Here is a 22,269-nt window from a genome sequence, read left to right as displayed (position 1 = left end):
AACATTTCATTAATTCTCTGGGCAGATTCAGAGAACGCTTCTCTTTATGCGAACATGCTTCCTTCCATCTTGGCTGCTCTGTGCAAGGATGTAGAAGATGCATGGAAGGATACACTTCTTTACTTTTGACCATAAGCTGTATTAAAGATACTTGAAGCCTCTTTATGGTGGAGGTGGAATGAGTTCATGGTCAGGAGTGGACAGAGTTTGCATAAGGAATGCACCAACAGTAAAAGTAAAGCATAAACTGCAATCATTATAAATAACAGCTTGAATGTATAGTGTGTGTGTTAACAACCCAAGAGTAAAATTACACTTAATTTAATCTCAATTAATTAGAAAAATACAATTTTATAACAAAAATAAAACGTCAGTTTTGATTAAGATAATGTTACATGAAACGTCACAAAAAGCAAAAAATTCACAGTAGCGCACAGGTTTCAGCCTGCCTTTAACAAACCAAACCAGTCTTTAACTCCTCTTTAAGCATGTTTACACGCTTCTGAACTGAATCTTTATCTAATTAACTTAGAGAACACTTATTACAATTTTCATTTAGCAGATCTGTGAAGTATCCAGCTCAGTACGGTGGCTGGGAGGGACAAAATACTTCAAAATATAAAACCAATGCATTTTAAAATGCAGAACTAGTATGAATTTGGCTTCTTTTTGTTTTACTGATGTTACATTTACAGTTTTGTTTATGTGTATTAAGAAAAGTTTAATTCGCACCAGTGTGTCTAATTTTTCACCCCCATGGTCATGATTGGAAATCCCTAAGCTTGCCTTGGGACATGACAGGAAACGGCCCGTGAGCGTTGTAACTACTCAAAATATGCAAGAGAATTATGTCAGCACTGAGAGTTTCTTAAAGAATCTATGAAAGAACACCAAAGGCATTGAAAAGGCTGTGACACAACTTTAGCAACCAGTAAAACCTGCACCAAACCCTTCGTCTTCTGCCCTAATTTGATCGTTCGTCTCGCTTATCCATCAAGCTACGAATGACACAGGCCAGAACTACAGTTCCAGTTATCCCAGTAAAGGCAGACAGCGCCTTCCACATGGCGGCTGACGACCTGTGGCTGTCCAAAAAGCTATTGTGGTCAGTGGGCACCAGGATGTATTTGCGGCCACCCTTTGGGGCCTGTAGCCTCATCACCTGGCCTCGCTCCAGCACCACCTCGCCGAACCCTGTCATGGTGGTCCCCACGTGCAGCATTTCCTCCGTCTCCTCCTTCGACACTGGTTTCTCCCCACCCACGGTTTGCAGCAATGAGTTCACAAGGTCCTCCTCAGCATTTCTGATTTTGTAATAAACCCTTTCCAGAAAGCAGCCGGAGGCCTCTAAAGGGTTGTGCACCCTCACACTTGCATCAGAGATGTAGGCATCTGGGCTGATCAGACTGAAGGGCACAGAGTTGTTGCTCTCTTTTTTGCACCCTATCCGGGTGTTCCTGTAAGAGAATGCATTCTCAGTAGAGCAGAAGATTAATAAAAAGACATTTGTGGTGTATTATTTAGTGGTATTCACCATTTCGCAGCACTGGAGTCCCAGTATTTCCAATGCTCCACTGTAACAATCTTCTGAATCACACCGTAGCATCGTGGGATGAACTGGCTGGTCAGAGGCTCCCCGTCTGCCTGGACCTGACCTTAAACCAGACATGTAGGAAATCATTAGTCTTCTTAAAACTCTCTCTCCAGGACTGAGCTCATTCAGTGTGTTGACATATTTCTACCTTCAACAGCAACATACTGGAGCCGCCTGTGGGGAGTGGCATTAAGCACCCTGACCAAATCTTCATCTGGTCTGAAAACAGGGATTTCCTAAAAATGGAGAAGATTGACTTGAATGATAAAGGTCAGACTGTATTTAAGGTTTACAGCAGACATGTCACTTGCCTTTAGCGCTTTCAACTCTCTCTTCTTCTCTTTGTACAGGTGATAAAACAGGCCGGAGAAGGCAAAACTGGACCCGATACCAATCAGAACCAGAGGGTTCACGGGAAGGTCGCTCATATCTGTAGCTGTGAGGAGAAATCACACACAGCTGAGTGGAAAGGAAACAGCTTCCAGTGAACTAGTGACGAGCAGTGTCACTGTTGCACCTGGCAACCCCGACCTTAACGAAACGGGTCCAGGAAGTTATTTCGAGGTTGTAAAATTCGTCAACACAGAAAAACTAAACAGCACTAAACAGTCAAAACCTCTGAAAATGTTCGGTGACTTTGGTTTTAAAGCCCCACTGCGAGATATCATTTTATCAGCATCTTTACTTCTACAGGATTACTCCATAGAGTTCAGTTCAGTGCTGGTTGACTGTCGTGTCTCTCTTTTATGACATCGCTGCCTTCGCAGTGTGCCTATAAACATCTTGTAATGCTGCACTGTCATTACATAAAATTGCGGAGAAGTAACACAAAGCTTACCTGTTAAAACTACCAAGTAAAAGAGCCACACTTGCCTATTGAAGGAACAGAAAACAAAAGCTGTCAGTTACTTCGTCAACACTTCCGTTTTTACCGGGTTACGTCACGTTTAATTAACCAATAGAATGTGAGCGGATTTTTTTTGCAATCATGCCGTTTGACCGCTTCGTGGCAGCACGGCATATGTGGTTAGTTTATTAGGCTAAAAACAAAAAAACAAAAACAAAAACCTGAAATATAGAAAATCAAAGGATTGGTATGCCTGGTATAAACTTACCAATCAGGTAAATTTCATTTGACCAGATTCCATTAAATTTAACGTTTTTCAAACCTTCGTGGAAAATGTACATGTAATCATATTAGTTAAACTCAGCATTATTCTTCCTGGGGTCCAAAAAACCTTGCAGTGTTAAAGCTGTACACAGATACATGTATCAGCTTCACCTCTGACTGAAAGGTTTATTATATAGTTTTTATTTACTTATTACTTATGTACTTTCTGAGAATTTGTACTGTTGCTTGTATGATTTATATTTTGTTCTACATCGTTATTGTTGAGAGCTTTGAAAAAAAGAAAATCAGATGCACCTATCAAAGCTCTCCTGTGTCATTAAAACTACATTTTGATATTCACAGTTGTACAAGTGCTCATTAACATCAGCCAAACACATAGCAGCAACCCAATGGATTTAGGTGTGCAGACATGGTTAAGATCACCTGCTGAAGTTGATACCAAGCATCAGAGTGGGGAGGAGAGGTGTTTTAAGTACTGGAAAAAGACCCTCAGTGGAGAATGGCCAGACTGCTTTGAGTTGACAATAAGGAAATAGTAACTCAAATAACCACTTGTAACCAACCAAGGAACAGAGGTGGGAAGTAATGAATTACAAATATTTACTGATCTTAAGTGCAGTTTTCAGGTATCTGTACTTGAGTAGTGTTTTTTCTGATTACTTGTTTCAAGTGTAATTTCAAATGTTACAATTCTATGTGCGACATAGAAATCAACAAACATCAGAAAACACATAAACTGTGTGGTTTGTCTCAGTGTGTTGCTAGCTGAAGGTCTAGCTGCTGTATTTCACAGGGAGAGAAAAGACAGAGAACTAACTTCAGTCAGAGATGGAGAAAGATAAGAAAGGCGGCAGGAGAGGAAGAGGAGGTTAGATTTAAAGATAAGGACTGATCAGTGGTGTTTGATTAACTAGAAAATTTAAGCTAAGCTTACATAAGTAAGGCACTAAGTAAGCTCTAAGTCCTCATGTTTATAAATCAAGATTGGGTCTGTTTTTTATGTTGTGAAATCTGCTGCAAAACAAACTGAGGTAGACTGATGTGTTATCTAAAGGCTGCATGAAAATCCTCAGGAGGTTAGTGCAGTATAAACAGGTTAGTTTGCTGTACTGTGATGCTTAAAGTAAAGAACAGAGTTAGGTTACATGAACAGTAGCAGAGATTCATATAGATTTTAGCTGATGATGCTTAGATCCATTGACTTCATACCAACTTTATATGTTCTAGAAAAAACCCAACATAAACGGTGTACTGTCAGTGTAGAGGATGGAAATCAGCCAGGACAACACATGAAGCATCTGCTCACATCTGGCTGAATTAAGTTGTGTACATGCACAGAGAGCGGTAGGTCAGCTCATCACAGCCTGTAAACTAAGAAAATCTACTCGAGCTCTCAGTAGAAATTATTGTGACATGTGATTCTTTTCCCACACTGAGCCATTACAACCGATTTTAAAGTTCCCCACCTGATAAAGCCCCTCTTTAACTCCTGACTGTACACACTTTTGTGTTTATAGGCAAAGTCACCCTCTCCTCTAAAATGATCCATTCATCTTCTTCCACTTTATCCGGGACCGGGTTGCGGGGGCAGCAGCCCAAGCAGAGAAGCCCAGACCTCCCTCTCCTCAGCCACCTCCTCCAGCTTATCCGGGGGAACACCAAGGCGTTCTTAGGCCAGCCGAGAAATATAATCTCTCCAGCGTGTCCTGGGTCATCCCCAGGGCCTCCTCCCGGTGGGACATGCCCGGAACACCTCACCCAGGAGGCATCCTTGTCAGATGCCCGAACCACCTCAGCTGGCTCCTTTTGATGTGGAGGAGCAGCTGCTCTACTCTGAGCCCCTCCCGGATGGCTGAACCTCTCACCCTATCTCTAAGGGAGACACCAGCCACCCTTCGGAGGAAGCTCATTTCTAAAATGATGCCAGTACTTTTTTATTTTTACTTGACTAAAGAATATGGATCAATATTTCAAATTTTACTGGAGTATTTTTTAACAGTAGTATTTGCATTTCAACTTAAGTACAGAATGTCTGTACTTTTACCAAGTATGAGGTATGAAGAAAAGCATCTCTGAACCCACTTGTTGAACCATGAAGCCGATGAGGTACAGCAGCAGAAGACCACATCAGGCACCACTCAGGAAACGGAGGCTGCAGTTCACATGGGATTGGAAAAATGTTGCCTGATGACATTTGGATGGTAGGGTCAGAATTTGGAGTAAACGACATGAAAAGGCAGATTCATCCTGCTTTGAATCAGTGGTTTAGGCTGCTGGTCGTGGTGCAATGGTGTGAGAGATATTTTCTTGGCACACTTTGGGCCCCTAATTACCAAGAGAGCACACAGCCTACCTATTGTTGCTGGTCATGTTCATCTCTTTTTTACCACAGTGTACCCATGTTCTGATAGGTAGGATAAATAGGATAACACACCATATCACATGATCTCAAGCTGGTTTCTTGAACATGACAGCGGCTCCACAGTCACCAGATCTCAATCCAATCGAGCATCTTTGGGATGTGGTGGAACAGGCGATACAGATTATACACAGCTGATAAATCTGCAGAAGTTGTGTGATTGATTCTGTCATGTAAATATGGACCGGATGTGTAATCAAGGAAAAGGAGAAAGAAAGTTTAGAAAAAATCAAAGGGCGGTGGTAGGCAATGAGTCAAGAGTAGCAAATAACATCATTTATTTACAATAAGACAATCCCAGGGGATTTTCAAAGCTAAAAACTAAACCCAGGCTACAAGTCCCACTTATATATCACATGCTCAGGTGCAGGTGCAGCAGTCTTGAAATAGATGCCCTAGCACCAGCCGTCACAGAAATATTTTTTTTCATCGGTTATAGCTTGCTGGGAAAGGCCTTACTGGGTCCAACTCCCTTGCCATGCAGAATACACACACAGAATAAAACATTAAAACTACGCCTCCAACAAATGAGAAGAAGAAGAATCCTTCTATTGTCATTATGTTTCTATGTTCAAAGCTTCTTGTTCAATCTTTTTTTCTATTAAGAATTAAGGCAGTTTTGAAGGCAAAAGGCGGTTCAATCTAGTGCTAGTAAGGTGTACCTAATAAAGTGTCCAATTAGTACTAATAATAATTCTACTATATAGTGACATTAACTCAAATCTGTTGATGGGTAATGAAATGCCCATAATTAGTCATGTAAAGTCAGGTTTATTTATATGACCAAATACTGATGGACATAGAGTCTGTCAGTGGGTTTTACAGACTTGCAGCAGGACTAGGAGAGGTCAAGATTATAAACAGACAAGAAATAAGACAATTTTGACTTTGTGGATGACAGCTTAGACTTACTTGTTTTGGGTTCAAATCAAACATAAAGACAAAAATCCTCTTTAACTGCAAATTCAAAATTTACAACTTGTTCCCGTGCATCCCACTACTTTTACTGGATTTTTATCAGTTACATTTCCTGTAAAAGCCCTGCTGTGTTTTTTTCATCCCTTGTTCTCTGAGAAGACAGCTTGTCCTTCACACAACTTCAAATGTTTACTACTGCTTGTTGTGGTGGTGTTATACTGATTAATGCTGCCAATTTCAATGATGCAGTCATGCCTGGTGATTTGCAGACATGAGCCATGATGGATTTGGGAGGCTGAAACACTGTACCTCTTCTCATTACTGGTTGCATATACATAAACGTGGTAGAAAAATGAATAAAGTTTGTGTTTGGTCACTACGTCTGTGTGAGTTCTCAGTCATCCAGAGCATGCTTATATAAGCAGGTTGGAAAGAAAAGCAACCTGACTTTTTTAAGTTTCTTGGAGACGTTTGACCTCTCATCTCAGAAGCTTCTTCAGTTCTAGGACGAAAGTCCCAGATTTTAACCCTGGTGGAAGTTGTCCCTTAATAGGGTCGTTGCCCCACTGTTGATCACGTGCCTCATCACATGAGCCAAGGTGTGAAAGAGGGTGTGGGTCATTATCAGCAGAGGTTTGGGGTGAAACCATTGTCAGACCTTGCCTCACCCTACCATGTGATCCATTGAGATCAACTGATGTAAGATATGAGTGGGCATTAAGGCGCCTGGGAAGGGATCTCAAACCTGGATTGTAAGTGGCAGAGAGTTGGTGTCGTAAACCACTCCGTCTATTCAAAGATGGTCGTTCACAGAGAACATAGATGGCTTCTTTCTGTGTTTGTGTTGGTTAATCTGGTAGAAACAGCAGGCCCAAGCTGATCCAACCACTGTTCAGCATGGTTAAGGTCATTAACATCCTCCCCACTCCCAAATTCTGGAAGTAGTCTCTGATAAACCCCAGTCTGTGGGGTCATTTTCATCTTGAAGGATAGAGTTTAGACACAGACTGTGGAGATGTGGGATTACCGCTAGTTGCAGAATCTCGTTTTCGATAATCCTCTGGATTTAGATTGCCTCCAATGATGACAAGCCTTTTTTGTGACAAGTCTGCGCTCTATCAGTGTATCCATCAGAAAAGCATTCTCCACGTCTTCTCCACACTTTCACCCTACTGTTCTAACACCATAGGCAGAATCTGGCCCATCAGGTTCCAGTGCTCATGTTGTTGACACCTGATGGGCCTATGAGACCGGAGATTGTCTGGATAGAGAGCCATATCATCCTGCAAACCTTGACTGCAAATCTATAGACAACTGCCTAAAATTCCCAAGGGCTGACAGGGTGAGTAAACTTCTTGTGGTGACTTTTTCTTGGGATGCCCACTTTGCAGCCTGTTTCTGTCACCCCCTGTTGTGGCCTTCAGTTTGAAGATGGCTCTAGGCCAGGTCTCCAATTTCGGTCCTCGAGAGCTACTGTCTGGCAGCTTTCAGATGCATCCTTGTTCCAACAAACCTGAATGAAATGAATGGCTTCTTACCAGGCCTTTACCAAACTTGATGGCACACTGAAGAGATAATTCAGCCATTTGATTCAGCTGTGTTCGAGTTGGGCTGTAGCTAAAAGCTGCAGCGCAGTAGCTCTCAAGGACTGGAGTTCGAGACCCCTGCTCTAGGCTCTATCCTGTGCCACAGGGTACTATCCAGATCAGTTAAATGTGGCACCCACTGACCACTATAGCAGGGCACAAACCATATATTCAACTCTGCTGCTCAACTCAAATGCATTTTCCTTACAAATCTGCAACCATTTAAGAGGAAATAACTCTTGTTCTCTCTTGGTCATGTTCTTTTCTAACCTGTCAATGATCTCAGATTTATCTTGTGTTTCCTGGAGAGGGCCAGGTCACCTGTCTGCAGCAGATAAGCCTCTGACTGTGCTTCATTCACACTCCAATCCACTAATGAATTATCAGCCAAAGAGCTAGCTTCCTTTTTCTCCACTTTTGCATAATGCTAATTACAACACTACATGCTCTTTTGGTAAACAACATTTGTCTCTGAATACACACCTGTTTTAAATGCACACTCATACTTTCTCATGCCATTTGTTTCTTATGTTCCTGCATTGTGTCCAGACTATTTTTCGGTTAATGAAAAGAGAACTGAAAATGTGTCTCCTCGAGACAGAAGTATTTTCTCTGCATTCAGTTTCACACACATAGAGAGAGGGAGAGAGCAGTGCAGAAAAAGCTAGAGGAAAGAGAGCAAGGAGAGGCGAGAGATGACATACAGCGGAAGAATTTCTTCATTTAAAGCTTCTTTTGTGTCTTTATTTGTGTACTTAATACTCATCCTGATTCAGGTGTTGCTTCCTCTTCAGTATGTCTGTCCTTGACTGCCCACTGAAAGCAGAAAAATGGCATTCATCTTGCAGAAGTGACGTCAATTTTCACATTGTTGGAACACCAATCAAACAGATGTAGTGGCACCGCCGCACCGCTCTCATGGCAGCAGTGGGCACAGATAACTGATTAAGTTACAAAACTGGATGAAAACTGTGAACCTGAACTGCTTTGGCTCTGTGGGAATGAAGACGTTTTAAAAAAGGAATGGTGCAGTCCGGTCAAAATAAAAAGTCAGACATAATCTCGTCTTTGGCTAATGATTAGTTGCAGTTCTTATTTAAAGAGCAGAAAGTGTTCCAGAATTCTGCTAGCTTACTTTCATATCACTAAATCCTCTAATATTTGTTTTAAAGTTGCACACACCCTTTGGCTTTTCCTTTCACTGGAAAGTGAGAACTGGTAGGAGACACACTGTTTCATGGCAGCCGGTGTGGTTGTTTATTTCCTGCTGTTACTATTTATAATATTTCCGCTTAAAATAACCAGAAATTATGTGATATCAGTTTTGTAGTGATAAAAAATTCCCAATCATGCAAGAGCTCTGCAAAGCTGTTGTATGTCTTGGTGATGCTTTCATTTGCATGCTGATGTCAGTGTTGCTCACAATGCCCTTGTTAGGCCTTCAGCTGGATTTTTGATGGACGTAGCTTTGGAACCTTCAGAATTCATTAGTCAAAACAAGATTTTTACAGACTTACTAATGCTCTGATTTATTGTTCAATTTATTATTTAGGTGAGTATTTTCACACACAGATCGGTTCTGGCACACAGTTGTTCTCCAGCCAAACAGCATTACAATAAATGAGCACTTGTCTGATTACCTGAAACAGCCTCCTGGTGCCACCCTCCCAAAACTCTCTCTGTCTTTGAATATAAGGCTGTAGTAAAGTAAAGGGGAACAGAACATGGAAAGATGGCTTCCTTAATTGTAAATAAAGCTACTGTATAAGACATTAAATAGAAAATGTGAACAAAAGCTTTGTGTTAATTATTTACAATTGAGATTGTGTGTCCCAAAGTGCCCTCGCCCACATGACTTTGTCATGACTTTTCCCACCTGTGCCATCCTGTTTAACAAATCCCACATCAAATCATCAAATCATACATCAGAGGAAGATTCCCAGAATAGTGTTCTCCGTCTTCTGGGGCCATGCATATCTTTATGCAATTTAGTGCAAATCCATTTGGTATGTAGTTACAGTCATGGTAAAAAGAGAATGAATCCTCCATGATTTCAGAATTTTTACATACAGTGTATGCAGAAAGTATTCACAGCGCTTCACTTGTTCCAAATTCTGTGGTGTTACAGCCTTAATCCAAAATTCTTTTTCATCTCAAAATTACACACAAGTTTAATGAAGAAGAAAAATATAACATGCAGATAAGTATTCATAACTTGTGCCATGACAGTCAAACTTGAACTCAGGTGCACTGATCTGAGAGCAGTTTCCACTGAGATCTGGTGAAGAGTACAGAAAAATGTCTGCTGCAATGAAGTTCTCAATGAGCACAGTGGCCTCTATCATCTGTTAATGGAGGAAGTTAGGAGTCACCAGGTCTCTTCCTAGAGCTGGCCGTCGGGCCAGTCTGAGTGATTGGAGAGAAGGACCTTCGTCAGGGAAGTGACCAAGAACTTGATGGTCTCTCTGACAGAGCTCCAGCATTGTTCTCTGGAGAGAGGAACACCTTCCAGAAGGTCGACGAAGGACGACCATGGTACAGTGGCCAGACAGAAGTCACTGCTCAGTAAAAGGCACATAACAGTCCACCCGAGGTTGTCAAAAGGCACCTGAAGGACTCTCAAACCATGAGAAACAAAATAACCGGTCTAATAAAACAAAGATCAAACTCTTTGACCTTAATGAAAACAAATCTGAAGCAATGTGTAAAAAACTGTCCTTAGTTTTTTACACATTGCTTCAGTGGCTTATAGAGACACTTTTAGCAGAAATAACATGACTCTCACATCATGATGAAGGAAATTTGGCCCACTTCTCGGCTTCAGTTTGCAGAATTTTACAGGATTTGGTTTATACACAGCTCTCCAAGCATTTCAGTCAGATTGAGGTCTGGTCTTTGACTATAGCCATTGCAGCACCTTGATTGTTTTCTCTTTCAGCCAGTCTCTTGTAGACTTGCTGTTGTGCTTGAGATCTTTGTCATGTTTCATGATCCAATTTCAGCCAAGCTTTAGCTCTTGTGCAGATGGTGGTGGTGGTCAGAGACCAGTGTCTGGCAGCCTTGCCTCTGTCAGTGCGCCCCAGGGTGGCTGTGGCTACAATGTAGCTTGTCATCACCAGTGTGTGAATGGGTGGATGACTGAATGTGTAAAGCGCTTTGAGGTCCTTAGGGACTAGTAAAGCGCTATACAAATACAGGCCATTTACCATTTAGAGAGTCTGAGATGGAGCTCTTGGGTTTTTTTGACATTTCTCTGACCTTGGTGTGAATCTGCTGTGAGGTTCCTGGGTAGATTAACAGCTGTCTGTTTTCACATGTAAATACTCTGCTCACTGTAGAATTAGGGACTTTAGATTGTTTGGAAGTGGCTTTATAATCCTTCCGAGGTTGCTTCTCTGGGATCTTTGCTACCGTCTTTCTTCATTGGCACTGTGTTAACATACACCTGAATGCTCCCGATCAACTAATTGCCAAAACATCTTTCATAGAGGTGCTCACACTTTCTGATGATTCATTAATAAAGTTCCGTCATAGTGCACTCATAAACAGATTTATATTTCTTTTAGTTTCCCTGCTGCCCATCATAATTTCAACCTAATGACTCTGGTGTATCTTTATAATTACCATCACTGACTGGGTTAAATATTCAAGGTGTTAACTGACAGCTTAAGTCTGTATCAGTATTAAATGAACCTGACAGGCTGCTTGCGAGGAGTTATGTTTCAGCTTGTGTGTTAAAGCCAGCAGTTTACATAGCAATTATCTGCAGTAACCAACTCCCACTTTAATTTTGAGCAATTGTTGCTTTCATGGCAGCAAATGAGGATTCTGATTGTCATCATATTTCACCCTGACGTCACGTTTAGGTTTTGCACAAGATGCTGTTGGACTGCTTGATAGCACAAACCTGTACGATGTCTCTTATTTTACTGTGAGCCAACAAAAAGAAACAGAGAATCGGGGTTTATGACAAAAGGTGCTTTTAATTTGCAAGACAACAGCAACGAAAGACGACTGCTGTCAGCATGTTTAGGAAAGTGGCAAAATGACTGCTCTAATGAAACCACTTGTCACTACGATGAGAGAGGTATTAATAATTCATCACATTTCTGACAAATGAGCTATCTGAAAAGCTTTCTGTTTAGCAACATGACTGTACACAGCTTCTGACGTAGCCCAAACCTGATAAACACCAAAGGCTCAAAATCAAAAAACCTTTCTATCGTCTCTAAAATTCCACAGGCCTTACCTATCAGAACTCAAAAGCCCCAAAATGTTGCTTTTTCTTCCAAAGCATGTGGTGCCACTGGAAGAGTCTGCACATTTAAAGTAAGGCCTTGGTCTCTGGTTTTGATACCAGCAGTGAGTATTCTTCATGTTTTCAGTCTGCACCGTTCATCTACAATCCTTTGAGGGCATTCAATACAGCATGCTGTAATCACATTCACATGCATATGAGCTCTATTCTTTGACTGTTTACTGAATCTTATCTAGGAACAGTGTGCCGGCTATGACAGGCTTCATTTCCAGGAACTAACAAAATCATTTTTATGTGTGTAAATAAAGAGGTCATGTGAATGTCTTTATGCTCTTCTGTTTGTTTTTTTAAGAAAACAAGCATGGATGGTTCTAAAGTGACCTATGATAGAGCGGTGACAGTGCAGAATTGCCCCTTCCACTCGTCCCATGGGACAAGCTTCAGGTCCCTGAATTGGATAAACAGGAGAAGATGGATGGATGATTGGATGGATGATTGGATGGATGGGTGGATGACTCTAGCATGTCCTTAGTTGGGCTACAGATGTGACGTCCTAATGCAGTGAAACTAGTGACCCATTCTATGACTGTGTCACATTGTTGTTAGTCACCTTAATGACAATAATTTTACTATTCATTTTTGATGGACTATCAGTTACTATCCTTTACTTTCTCAAAACTACCACAACCAAACTCCATCGAGTTAAAAACAAGTTAATGGAAGATGCTGGTTGTGGTTGGAAACCCGCTTTCAAACATGACAACAAAGTATGGAGGCACTGGTTTTTGATATGCTAATTTTTGTCTTCATGCTGGGAATAATTAATGGTCATTAATAATTAATGAAGTAACTTCAACCATGCAACATGGGTAATTGCATGCAGCTCTCTTACTTTACTAAAGTCAGAGGAAACACTTTGAAAGCTACAAGCATGCAACACAATTTTAACTGCTGTTAAGTTTGGTCAGAGTTAGATTACAGGCTGGTGAGTCTTGTTTATTGGTCCTTACAGATCCTTTTGTGCAGCTCTGTCACTGTGACTTGTGCAATGTGGAAAATATATATGAGTTTCAAATTGCCTGGATTCACCTGCTACAGTAGTTCTACCAGTTCTTTGCCATCCCTCCAGCTGGCGATGCCCTAAAGGTCAGGTTAGTTAGTTTATGCAAAAAATAAATAAATAATAAAAATCATGAGAGCAGAAGGAAAACATTCAGTACTACGCAAGCTGCTGTATTTTAACTTCTCCATGGATGCAGTTTCTATGGGATCCCCACCTCTGACAAAATCTTCCTGCTAAATAATGACAGCCCCTGACTGCCCCCAATCTGTATGACATAGTCTAAAAGACAAAACAAAAATATAAATACAACTAAAGTACAAGTCTCTCAAAAGTCTACAGTTCTTAAGTGGGATAAAGCTCTTTCTGTCATATCCCGTTTTTACGGTAGCATTGAGAGTTCAGCCACAGTTTAAAAGTACTTTTATTGTTTTCTTCATTTGAATCGACAAATACAGTAAATTGAATCTTTTTTCTTTGTAGGCGTCAACGCCCTCGTGTACTGACGTTCACAGGTGATGTTTCATTGGTTACTCGTTGGCTGTTCAAGGTAAATCCTGTGTGGGAGGGGGTGGGGGAGCAGGAGGAGGAGGAGGAGGAGGGAGACTTCAGGAGCGGAGCAGTTCACGCCGCTCAGAGCGCAAGACCGCACAAAACCAGCCGGTGCACTCTTGCAGTCCTGGGACGGATTCTCATTGTACTGTCACCAATTTTTTTTCTTCCTAAAACTATTTTTTAATGGTTTATATTTTTCACTGGATATGTTGGTGGGATTTTCAAATGGCATTTTCCTCCTGTTCTCCTGCGTGTTGCTGGAACCCGTGAGTACACTCCGCTTAAAAACTTGACTTTTCTCATGACCTGATCTTGGGCTCGCTGTCAAGAGTGCCACAGCTGCTTGCCTGATTTAACAGCGTAAGCTTGACCACGCAGGTCACTGCGATAAGCCAGCAAACGGGTTTAGGGCTGATACGCATGCGGTCCTCCAGAGGTGTGGATGCAGGGCGCACCGCTGTGCCCCCGTGTGCAACTTAATTCCGTTTAGCATGTGTGGATGACGGGACTAATTTGGGTGTTTTTTTAAGGGTTTATTTTTTTTTCTTTTTAAACCTAAATTTTTGGAACGAAGTTCAAGTTCAGATAGTTCTTCGCTCCAGGTTTCTCTTTTCAGCAGCAAACAAAACGGTGGTCCTTGACTGGGATCGTTATTGAGGGACATTCATTGTCCTTTTATGACCAAGGTTAAGATGTATTACCAGGCGAAACAATGAACTTGGTTTCCCTTCAGGACACCATGGTAACGGCCCCATTTGTCTGCCTCTGCAGCCTCTCTGGTCCTCACCACGATTCTCTTCAAACTGTCTAATGTAGAGAAGCATGTATGAATCATACTGGAATTTAGATAAAATCCCCTACAATAGAACACCTGCACATCATCATCTGTGCAAACTCACAGACTGTTGGGCTCTTTAGCACATGAGTTTGATAATAAGAACGATGATTAGGCTGGTGAAAGTTTCCCTCTTTCCAACTTGCTTAAGGCTGCACTGATTGGTTAATGACAACCTGTTGTCTGGCCATCATCATGGGTGAAGTGATGCTGCAGAGCCTGCAGGTGCAAGATAAATCATAATCTAAATGAGGAAGTCATCTTCTGTATGGAGAGAAACTGGAGTCCTATGGGCTCATTTCATGGCTAACAATAGCCACAGAATACCGACTGATTAATGCGATAGAGAGGAGACTCATATATCCAAGTAAGAGCAGTAAATCTTCTGCTCCTGCAGATGGTCTGTATACGTCCCAATGGTAAATCCTCATATTTCACACCGAATCACTTCATAATTCCCAGTACATCATGAGGAATGAGGGATATAATGGAACGGGTCATCTCACGCGTCAAAGTTAAAGATTCACTTTTTGAAGTTCATGAAAAAAAACTTTGCAACAACATTTCCTTTAAAGATTAACGATTTGTCAAATGGTGCCGAAGTTTTTTTTGCATGCACCTGCACCCTGTCAGTGCTGCTAACACTTTTTAAAAGGCGACCACTGGCCAAAGAGAAGTATGTAAAATACATGCAAATACTCTCTTCACAGGTGTTTGCAGTGGCCACACAGATGTGCGACATGATGAATGAAATCGATAAGGAGAGGATCATATGCGAGGCTCAGATTGAAAACAGAACAACAGGTATGTCAGATGCTTCGTATGTGTTTACCACGAGCTACTTATTCTGTCTCATCTTAATTCACTAATGATACAAGTGAGCTCTGATTGAAGTGACACAGTGAACTCCAAAGACAACAAAAGCTGTCCAAGCCTCCCGTCTGGCTTTAGATTTACACCTTGCATGATTGAACACTGTTTTCCACCTAATGTCAGCCCCTTGTCACATATGCAGATTCAGTTACAGAGAAAACTGATCCCGTTTTTCATTTAAAAGAAATGCTATTAACAAATGCTTTTACAGTGCAACAGTGAAGCTCACCTGATCTGTAGTTTTTTTATGCTTTTGTTTTTTTGCAGCACATTATACACAGTGTGTACATGAAGATAGTTGTGTTTCATAGAGCCTCTGTGAGTGACTGAAACACTGTTGGAGGCATTATGGGACTCTGTTTGTTTCCAAGCAATGCAAAAGTAATTAAACTCTCATTATGTTTTTAATTTAAATTTGCAATAGGTTTAAATGTTGTCAGATCCTCAGGGTAATCGTGCAAATGTACCCTGGTAAGGAGATTTTTCATTGCGACAAACTGTTGAGCAGGTGCGCTGTGAAAGTGGCGTGAGCCGATTGTGCATCCCGGGAGGATACACACTGTGGAAAGACACGGAGATCTGTTGAATTCAAATAACAGCGTGTAACGAAGGGCACAGAGCTTTTTTATTAGTCATCGTGACAGCATGTTAACTCAGGTCATCTGCTGTTATGGGCCCAGCATGGCTGTAATGCCAGCTGACCTAAACTCACACGTATTGGCTGCCATGGGAACGCCAGTGCTCCGCCTTCACCTTAAACAGGCTGCTGTTTCCCACTTGAGGGGATTCATGTGTGAAACACTGAGCAAAATGTGAGCAAAATTAAGTTTCTCTCTATCTTTGGGCATGTGAGTTTAGGTAACATGCTTGTTTTTGGTCCCTCTCCTTCTTTGTCTCTCTCTAGGTTGCAGTAGGATCTGGGACAAAATCACCTGCTGGCCCAGTGCTGATGTGGGAGAGGTGGTAACCATCCTTTGCCCCAAATTTCTCTTCTTTCACTCCGAGGATGATCGCGAACGTAAGAATCAAGCTTGCAATATACGTTGCATATAGGTGTGTGTTTTAAAGAGAGTTAGAAGAGAAAAAGCACATTAGTTAATTTTACTCTTAGAAAGTTACAGTAATAAGTTAGTATTTAGTTATTTGACTAGAAAAAGTGAAAGCACATGGTAGAATCCATACATTTGTGGTGGAAAGTCACTGACACCTATTGGTAAATACATAGAGAAATTATAGAAGGTCTCAAAATGCCCATTTTTGCAAAGGTATCAGCATCAGCACTAAATTAAAGGGCAGTTTCTTTATACTTGCTTCACCTCCCCATCAAGCTTCATGGATGAGTAATCTTGCAGACAGACAGACGGACAACACTGAACATGCACCTCAGTGATTTCTTAAATATATCTGTGACTTAAAAAATATTTACAAGCAGAGTTAAAGCTGCTCTAAGTCATCTTTTGATATAAACAACAAATCTAATATCAAGTCATAAAAGTAAAAACGTTACCTGTAGCAAATGAATGCACAGATTTATCATCCATTCAGTCCCCAGTAGCAGAACGTAGAAACAGTCCGAGGAAATTTCCCCCAGAATTGCAGGAGACCAAAATCAAGCTCAGAGGACAGAAAATATTGGTTTTACTTTCGTCATGCAGACGGAAACAGAACTCAGTATCTGCAGAATGCAATGGTTTGCTATCATTCGCTAACTTTGTGTATAACGTAGTAATATGTCAATGATCTTTATTGCAGTGGTTGATGTTACAGGGCCACAAACCTGTTGACCAATTTTGAATTTCAAAGCCTTTATGTTTTGTATTTCTGGCTGTTGTCAGAGTAGCCTCAGGCTAAAGAATAATTTGCCTTCATCTCATCCAGTTTACTCTTAATGTTCTTGATTGTAATTTAGAATCTCCAACTAAACTACCATGTTTTGGGGCTGTGGGAGGAAGCCAGAAAGTATCCTTGCAGGTACACACAGAAAGGCCCCAAGAGGCTAGTGGCTTTTAACTTTTGACCTCCTTTCTGTGAGAGAACAGTGCTTTCCACCCCACCACCATGGCACTATTGTTGTAACCAAGGTGTGCATATGAGAATCTCAGAAAGCACAAATTGCCGCTCTGGAAAGCAGATGGGCTAAAGCAGGAGAAGACCCGGTGCCACTTCTGTCAGCTAAGAACAGGAAACTGAGACTACACTTTGCACAGGCTTGAAAAAAATTGGACAACAGAAGATTGGAAAAATGTTGCCTGGTCTGATAAAGCTTTGATTTTTGCTGCAGCATTCAGATGGCAGGGTCAGAATTTGGTGAAGACAACATGCAAGTCAACAGTTCAGGCTGGCGATGGTACAGTGGGATGGAGGACATTTTCTTGGCTCGTCACAAAGCTCAGATCATTTCAAACTGGTTTCTTGAACATGACAGTGAATTCACTGTATTAAAATGCCCTCCACCATTACTACATGTCAATCAATAGTAGGTAATGTAGGTGAACAGAAGATTCATGTCATGCACGAGCAGCTATGGTGTCAATATGGACCAAAATCACTGAGGAATGTTCCCAGCATCTTGTTCAGCTTGTGCCACTGACAATTAAAGCAGTTCTGAAGGGAAAAGGGGGTCCGGCCTGGTACTAGCAAGGTGTATCTAATAAAGTGGCCTGTGAATAGTCACCTAGTTGCTAAGATGCTTTAAAGTCTCTAAAAAATAACAAATCTATCTGAGAATTTTAATGTAGTTTGGCAAACATGCCACATTCAAGATAATAAAAACAATTTCAGTCTTAAAAAGCCTATAAATAGTACATCACATGGTTACTAAGCCTTGTAATGCCATTTTTCTTTTTTATGTCTGTATCCATGAGTCTGAGATTAACCTGAAATTAAATGTGTATTCATGGAAACATGAGTTAAGCATGGGATATTAAAATGAATCAGAGAGATGCTGGCGTGCTGCTCATCTCGATCCCTCCTTAACTTCCATTTTGTTTTTATTGTTCCAAATATCCCTGCTATTGAGCCTGTGCCAGTATCATCACGCTCCATATCTGAGACCAGAAATGGAAATTATGGAGTGTCCTAGTGGCTCATACTCATGATGCTATTTTGGCCCTACAATCTCTTATCTTTTCTACCACCACATCTTGAATATCATAAATAATACAATAAAATTCAAAACAGTAGCAGGAAACAAGATAACAACTTCCCATGTAGACGCCATACACTCATTAAAGAGCCACACTGGTTATTTGTTCTTTATTTGGTGAAAGCCTAACAGGGAAGTTGTGCTAATTATCTGTAAAGGAAAACACTATCCTGGGAATTTTCTGGCTGAATTGCACCATGTCTGTACAGTAGTTCCTGGGAATGTACCCCTTCGAGTTTCCTCAACATCTCCATTTGTCAATAATCGCCACGTAGCGTCTCCTCAGTTAATCACGAAGTAAGAGTTGATGGAGATGTTTATTTGTAGTTGACTGGCAAAGGGGCTTTAATTTAAAATTGGAGCCTTGAGAAATGTATCAGGTACAAACAGCCATAGCTGTAAAATCCCAGGTGTGGCTCTTTATAAAGCTATGCTAATCATAAAAAAAGAAGAAGTTTGCAGTGGCTAAATTTACCACGCTTTGTGTAATATTTATTGGTGGTGACAACAAAGCTGCATGTTTGAGCTGTTTGTTTTCAAAAATAATATTTTCTTGATTTATTCGTGTTTGTAAAGTTGTGGTTGGTCCGTTAGCTCAGCTCCTGCTGCTGATAAGACAGTGAAAACATATGAATAAACCTCTCTCTTCTATATTTTGAACATAGTGGCCAAGTTGTAGCACTAAAGGAGACACTATACACCGATCAGACATAACATTATGACCACCGGTCTAGTATTGTGTTGGTCCCCCTTATGCTGCCAAAACAACCCTGAACCATCGACGTTAGCAACAGATCCTTTAAGTCCTGTAAGTTGTGAGCTGGAGCCTCCATGGATCAGACTTGTTTGTCCAGCGCCTCCCAAAGATGCTAGTTTGGATTGAGATCTGGCCAAGTCAACACCTCAAACATGTTGTGCTCATCAAACCATTCCTGAACCATTTCTGCTTTCAGCCACAGCTATCAGGGGATACAGTTTCCATGAAAGGGTGCACATGGTCTCCAAGAATGGTTTGATAGGTAGTACGTGTCAAATCAGGACCCAAAGTTTCCCAGCAGAACATTGCCCAAACCATCATACTGCATCTGCTGGCTTGCCTTCTTCCCATAATTCATCCTGGTTCCAGGTGTTCTCCAGGTAAGCGACACACACGTATCAGTCATCCACGTGATGTAAAAGAAAGTTATTCAGTTAAGGTCACCTTCTTCCATTGCTCCATGGTCCAGTTGTGGTGCTCGCGTGGCCATTGTTGGCAGTTTACAGCCTATACACAACGACTGATGTCTGTGTATTCTGACACCTTTCTATCATAACCAACATAAACTTTTTGGGCAGTCTGAGCTTCCGTAGGTCATCTGTTGTCCCCACGTGCATCAATAACCCTTGGTCATCCATGACCCTGTCGCAGGTTCACCACTGTTTCTTCCTTGGACCACTTGTGAAAGAGACTAACCACCGCAGACCAGGAACACCTCACAAGAGCTGCACTTTTGGAGATGTTCTGACGTTCAGTCGTCTAGCCATCATAATCTGGCCCTTGTCAAACTCACTCAAATCCTTACGATTTGAGGACAAAATGTTCTCTTGCTCCCTAATATATCCCACCTACTAACAGGAGCCACGAAGAATAGATGACCAGTGTTATTCACTTTATGAATGATGATGTCAGTGCTCATAATGTTATGCATGGTCAGTCTACACCAGTAAAGATAATATTTGAAAATTCAAATTTGATATCATGTTAGTACTACCCATAATATCCTGACTCCCCTGCTCCGAGTGCACTTCAGTCGTTAATTAAAGATGAATTTGACTAATAGCACTTTTGGATATTTTGTATAGATAGATGTATAGATGTAATAATAATATCATAAAAGTGAATTGTTTTGGTCAACAGGATCAAATAATGAAAATCCAGACTGAACAACACATATGAATCCACCCATGTATTACCCACTTTCATAATGGTACATAGTCTCAGCTCTGTTCTATGTGCACTGCTTGTCTTTGGGAATGTACAGGACACTTTTCAGTACAGCATATTTGCTACGCCCACATTTAACCCCAGAGCCATTATCCGGTTCTATAACCGGATAATGGCGTGCGATGTCTTGCTACCATCTCCGGGTTGAATTGCAGGTTTCCTGAAATGTTGTCCAACAGTCTGGAACAGACGTTGAGGTATGTTTGCTAATATTTGATGGGTGTGCCAAAAGTCTTACCCTGTCAGCAGCTGCATATACTGTAAATATATATATATAACACCTGACATTTAAAAAAGGTGGAGAGCAAAATAAACGAGCTGCCACAGGTGTAGCGCACCTGCACTCGTACTTGTTAATGAAAACACTGCTTGTATCATATACTGAACCTGGAAAGGAGGTCCTATAGCTGTAATCTAGCCAGTACTTGCGGAATATGCAGGGTACATTAGAACATTTTGTACCATCGAGTAAATATCAGCTACATGAACACTCAGTAAGGGGAAGAAAGGTTGTGTGGGAAGCTGTTATGTGGCCCAGATGGGAGATAGTATGATATGAGAGCGGATAGCACTCCAGGGAAAAGACGGGGCAGATGAAGAATCACTGGTTCTGTGGGGTTGAAGTCAGAGGAGGCATATTTCACAGACATGTCAGGAGGTTTACAGGATCAACAGCCCCCTCTGTGCAGTGTTGTGCTGCATTGATGTGGACCATATCAATTATGCAGCAAATCACCTTATCAGCACAGGTGTCTGATGGTTAAACCTGGTCTACATTCAGGTCATGAAAGAAGGACTACTGAAGTGATGATGAACGTGCATCACTTTCTGTGCAAGAAAGCAGGAAAAAAAAAGTTTACGTCATTGAACCACTGTGTATTTTTCCTGTTATTTAGTTGTCGAAAGCTCTTTAAGGCCTCGGCAGGTTACAGACACACGATGCATACATTCTTCTTTGTAAGCGTGTTTCACAGAATGTCATGAAGTCTAATTTAACCTCACTCCTGAGAATCGTTGCAAAAGACTGAAGGTATTGACACATCCCGAGCTATTCATTTTATAAGCCTCACACACAAAAACAAGCATTGCGAAACATGGCGCCATAGAGATTCGGGGTCATAAATTTAGTTGAGACAGAGTTGCCATTCTCATGAACTCTTTACCTAGCAGATCTAACACAAACATGCAGCCATTCATCTCTTTTAATAGCGCTCACCCTCTCTACAGGCTGAGAATGACAGAGTGCCCAGCTGTCAACAGGTTCACCTACATGCTGCAATGTGAATTTGACATGAAGTTGATTTATAATAATACTATGGATCAAACATTTGGATATACTTAGATAGGATAAGGCTTTGACTGTACAATACTGGAGGGAAAAGCCAAGAAGTAAAAAGAAAATAAAAATGATTATGGGGTGATGAGCTTGAACACTGAAAATCCTTGCAGTCATGTTTTGGGGAATGATGAAAGCATTCTTCTGGCAATCCCTCAAACAGGCTAAATCCAGTGGTGGCATGGGCTGAAACAGCAGGGGCTCAGCTTCGCCTTTGTGTCTTGTCATGTTGTTTGAGGAAGCTAAGCCTCCATCTTCTCTGCATTATGCTGCTCAGGTATTTGTGAGCGAACCAAATTTTGGTGCCAAATACATTCTAAGACTTTGGCTTGTTGGTCATTTCCCAACTCGGTGCTGATTTGATAGCGGCTGCGGAGTGATACGATTACGCAATGTGTGGAATGTCCTACATGTTGATTTCCACAGCAGCATTCAGGACGTGGATTAATTTGTCACCAGATCACGGAGCTTCCATTCTTTACTGGTAGGAAGGGAGATGAGGAAAGAAGTATGACATAATAAGAGACTGAACAAAAAGCACAGAGCAGTCAATCCATGCTTCAAGATTAGACGC

General features: G+C 41.3%; 2 protein-coding genes across 2 annotated transcripts in view; one reads left to right on the top strand and one right to left on the bottom strand.

Annotated features, from left to right (window-relative positions):
- Nucleotides 1-305: 305 nt before the first annotated feature.
- mul3 (mitochondrial E3 ubiquitin protein ligase 3) lies at nucleotides 306-2,551 on the bottom strand. Its single transcript, XM_085254917.1, has 5 exons — nucleotides 2,433-2,551; nucleotides 1,906-2,030; nucleotides 1,743-1,830; nucleotides 1,535-1,655; nucleotides 306-1,457 (listed from the first exon to the last, which is right to left on the bottom strand). The coding sequence occupies exons 2-5, from the start codon at nucleotides 2,020-2,022 to the stop codon at nucleotides 965-967; spliced, it is 819 nt and encodes a 272-aa protein (XP_085111043.1). The 5' UTR covers nucleotides 2,023-2,030; nucleotides 2,433-2,551; the 3' UTR covers nucleotides 306-964.
- An 11,041-nt stretch (nucleotides 2,552-13,592) lies between these two features.
- Nucleotides 13,593-22,269, top strand: part of LOC146554122 (vasoactive intestinal polypeptide receptor-like) — a 23,235-nt gene continuing 14,558 nt past the window's right edge. Inside the window, exons 1-3 of the mRNA XM_085253725.1 lie at nucleotides 13,593-13,788; nucleotides 15,068-15,161; nucleotides 16,135-16,248. Coding sequence (XP_085109851.1) covers nucleotides 13,729-13,788; nucleotides 15,068-15,161; nucleotides 16,135-16,248 — 268 coding nt within the window. The 5' untranslated portion in view covers nucleotides 13,593-13,728. The remainder of the gene's footprint in view (nucleotides 13,789-15,067; nucleotides 15,162-16,134; nucleotides 16,249-22,269) is intronic.

The sequence above is a fragment of the Mchenga conophoros genome, linkage group LG18 (assembly GCF_057382185.1).
Source record: "Mchenga conophoros isolate Kocher_MC1m ecotype Shallow Benthic linkage group LG18, M_conophoros_male_GT1.1, whole genome shotgun sequence".
Taxonomy (NCBI): Eukaryota; Metazoa; Chordata; class Actinopteri; order Cichliformes; family Cichlidae; genus Mchenga; species Mchenga conophoros.
Note: the sequence above shows the minus strand (reverse complement) of the source record. Positions and strands in the feature narration are given on the sequence as shown.

Coding starts and splice junctions, on each gene's coding strand:
- mul3 (XM_085254917.1), bottom strand. CDS start 2,022: ATGAGCGACCTTCCCGTGAACCCTCTGGTTCTGATTGGTATCGGGTCC. Junction 1,656..1,742: donor CCAGTATGTTGCTGTTGAAG/GTAGAAATATGT, acceptor GTCTGGTTTAAG/GTCAGGTCCAGGCAGACGGG. Junction 1,458..1,534: donor GACTCCAGTGCTGCGAAATG/GTGAATACCACT, acceptor ATTCTCTTACAG/GAACACCCGGATAGGGTGCA.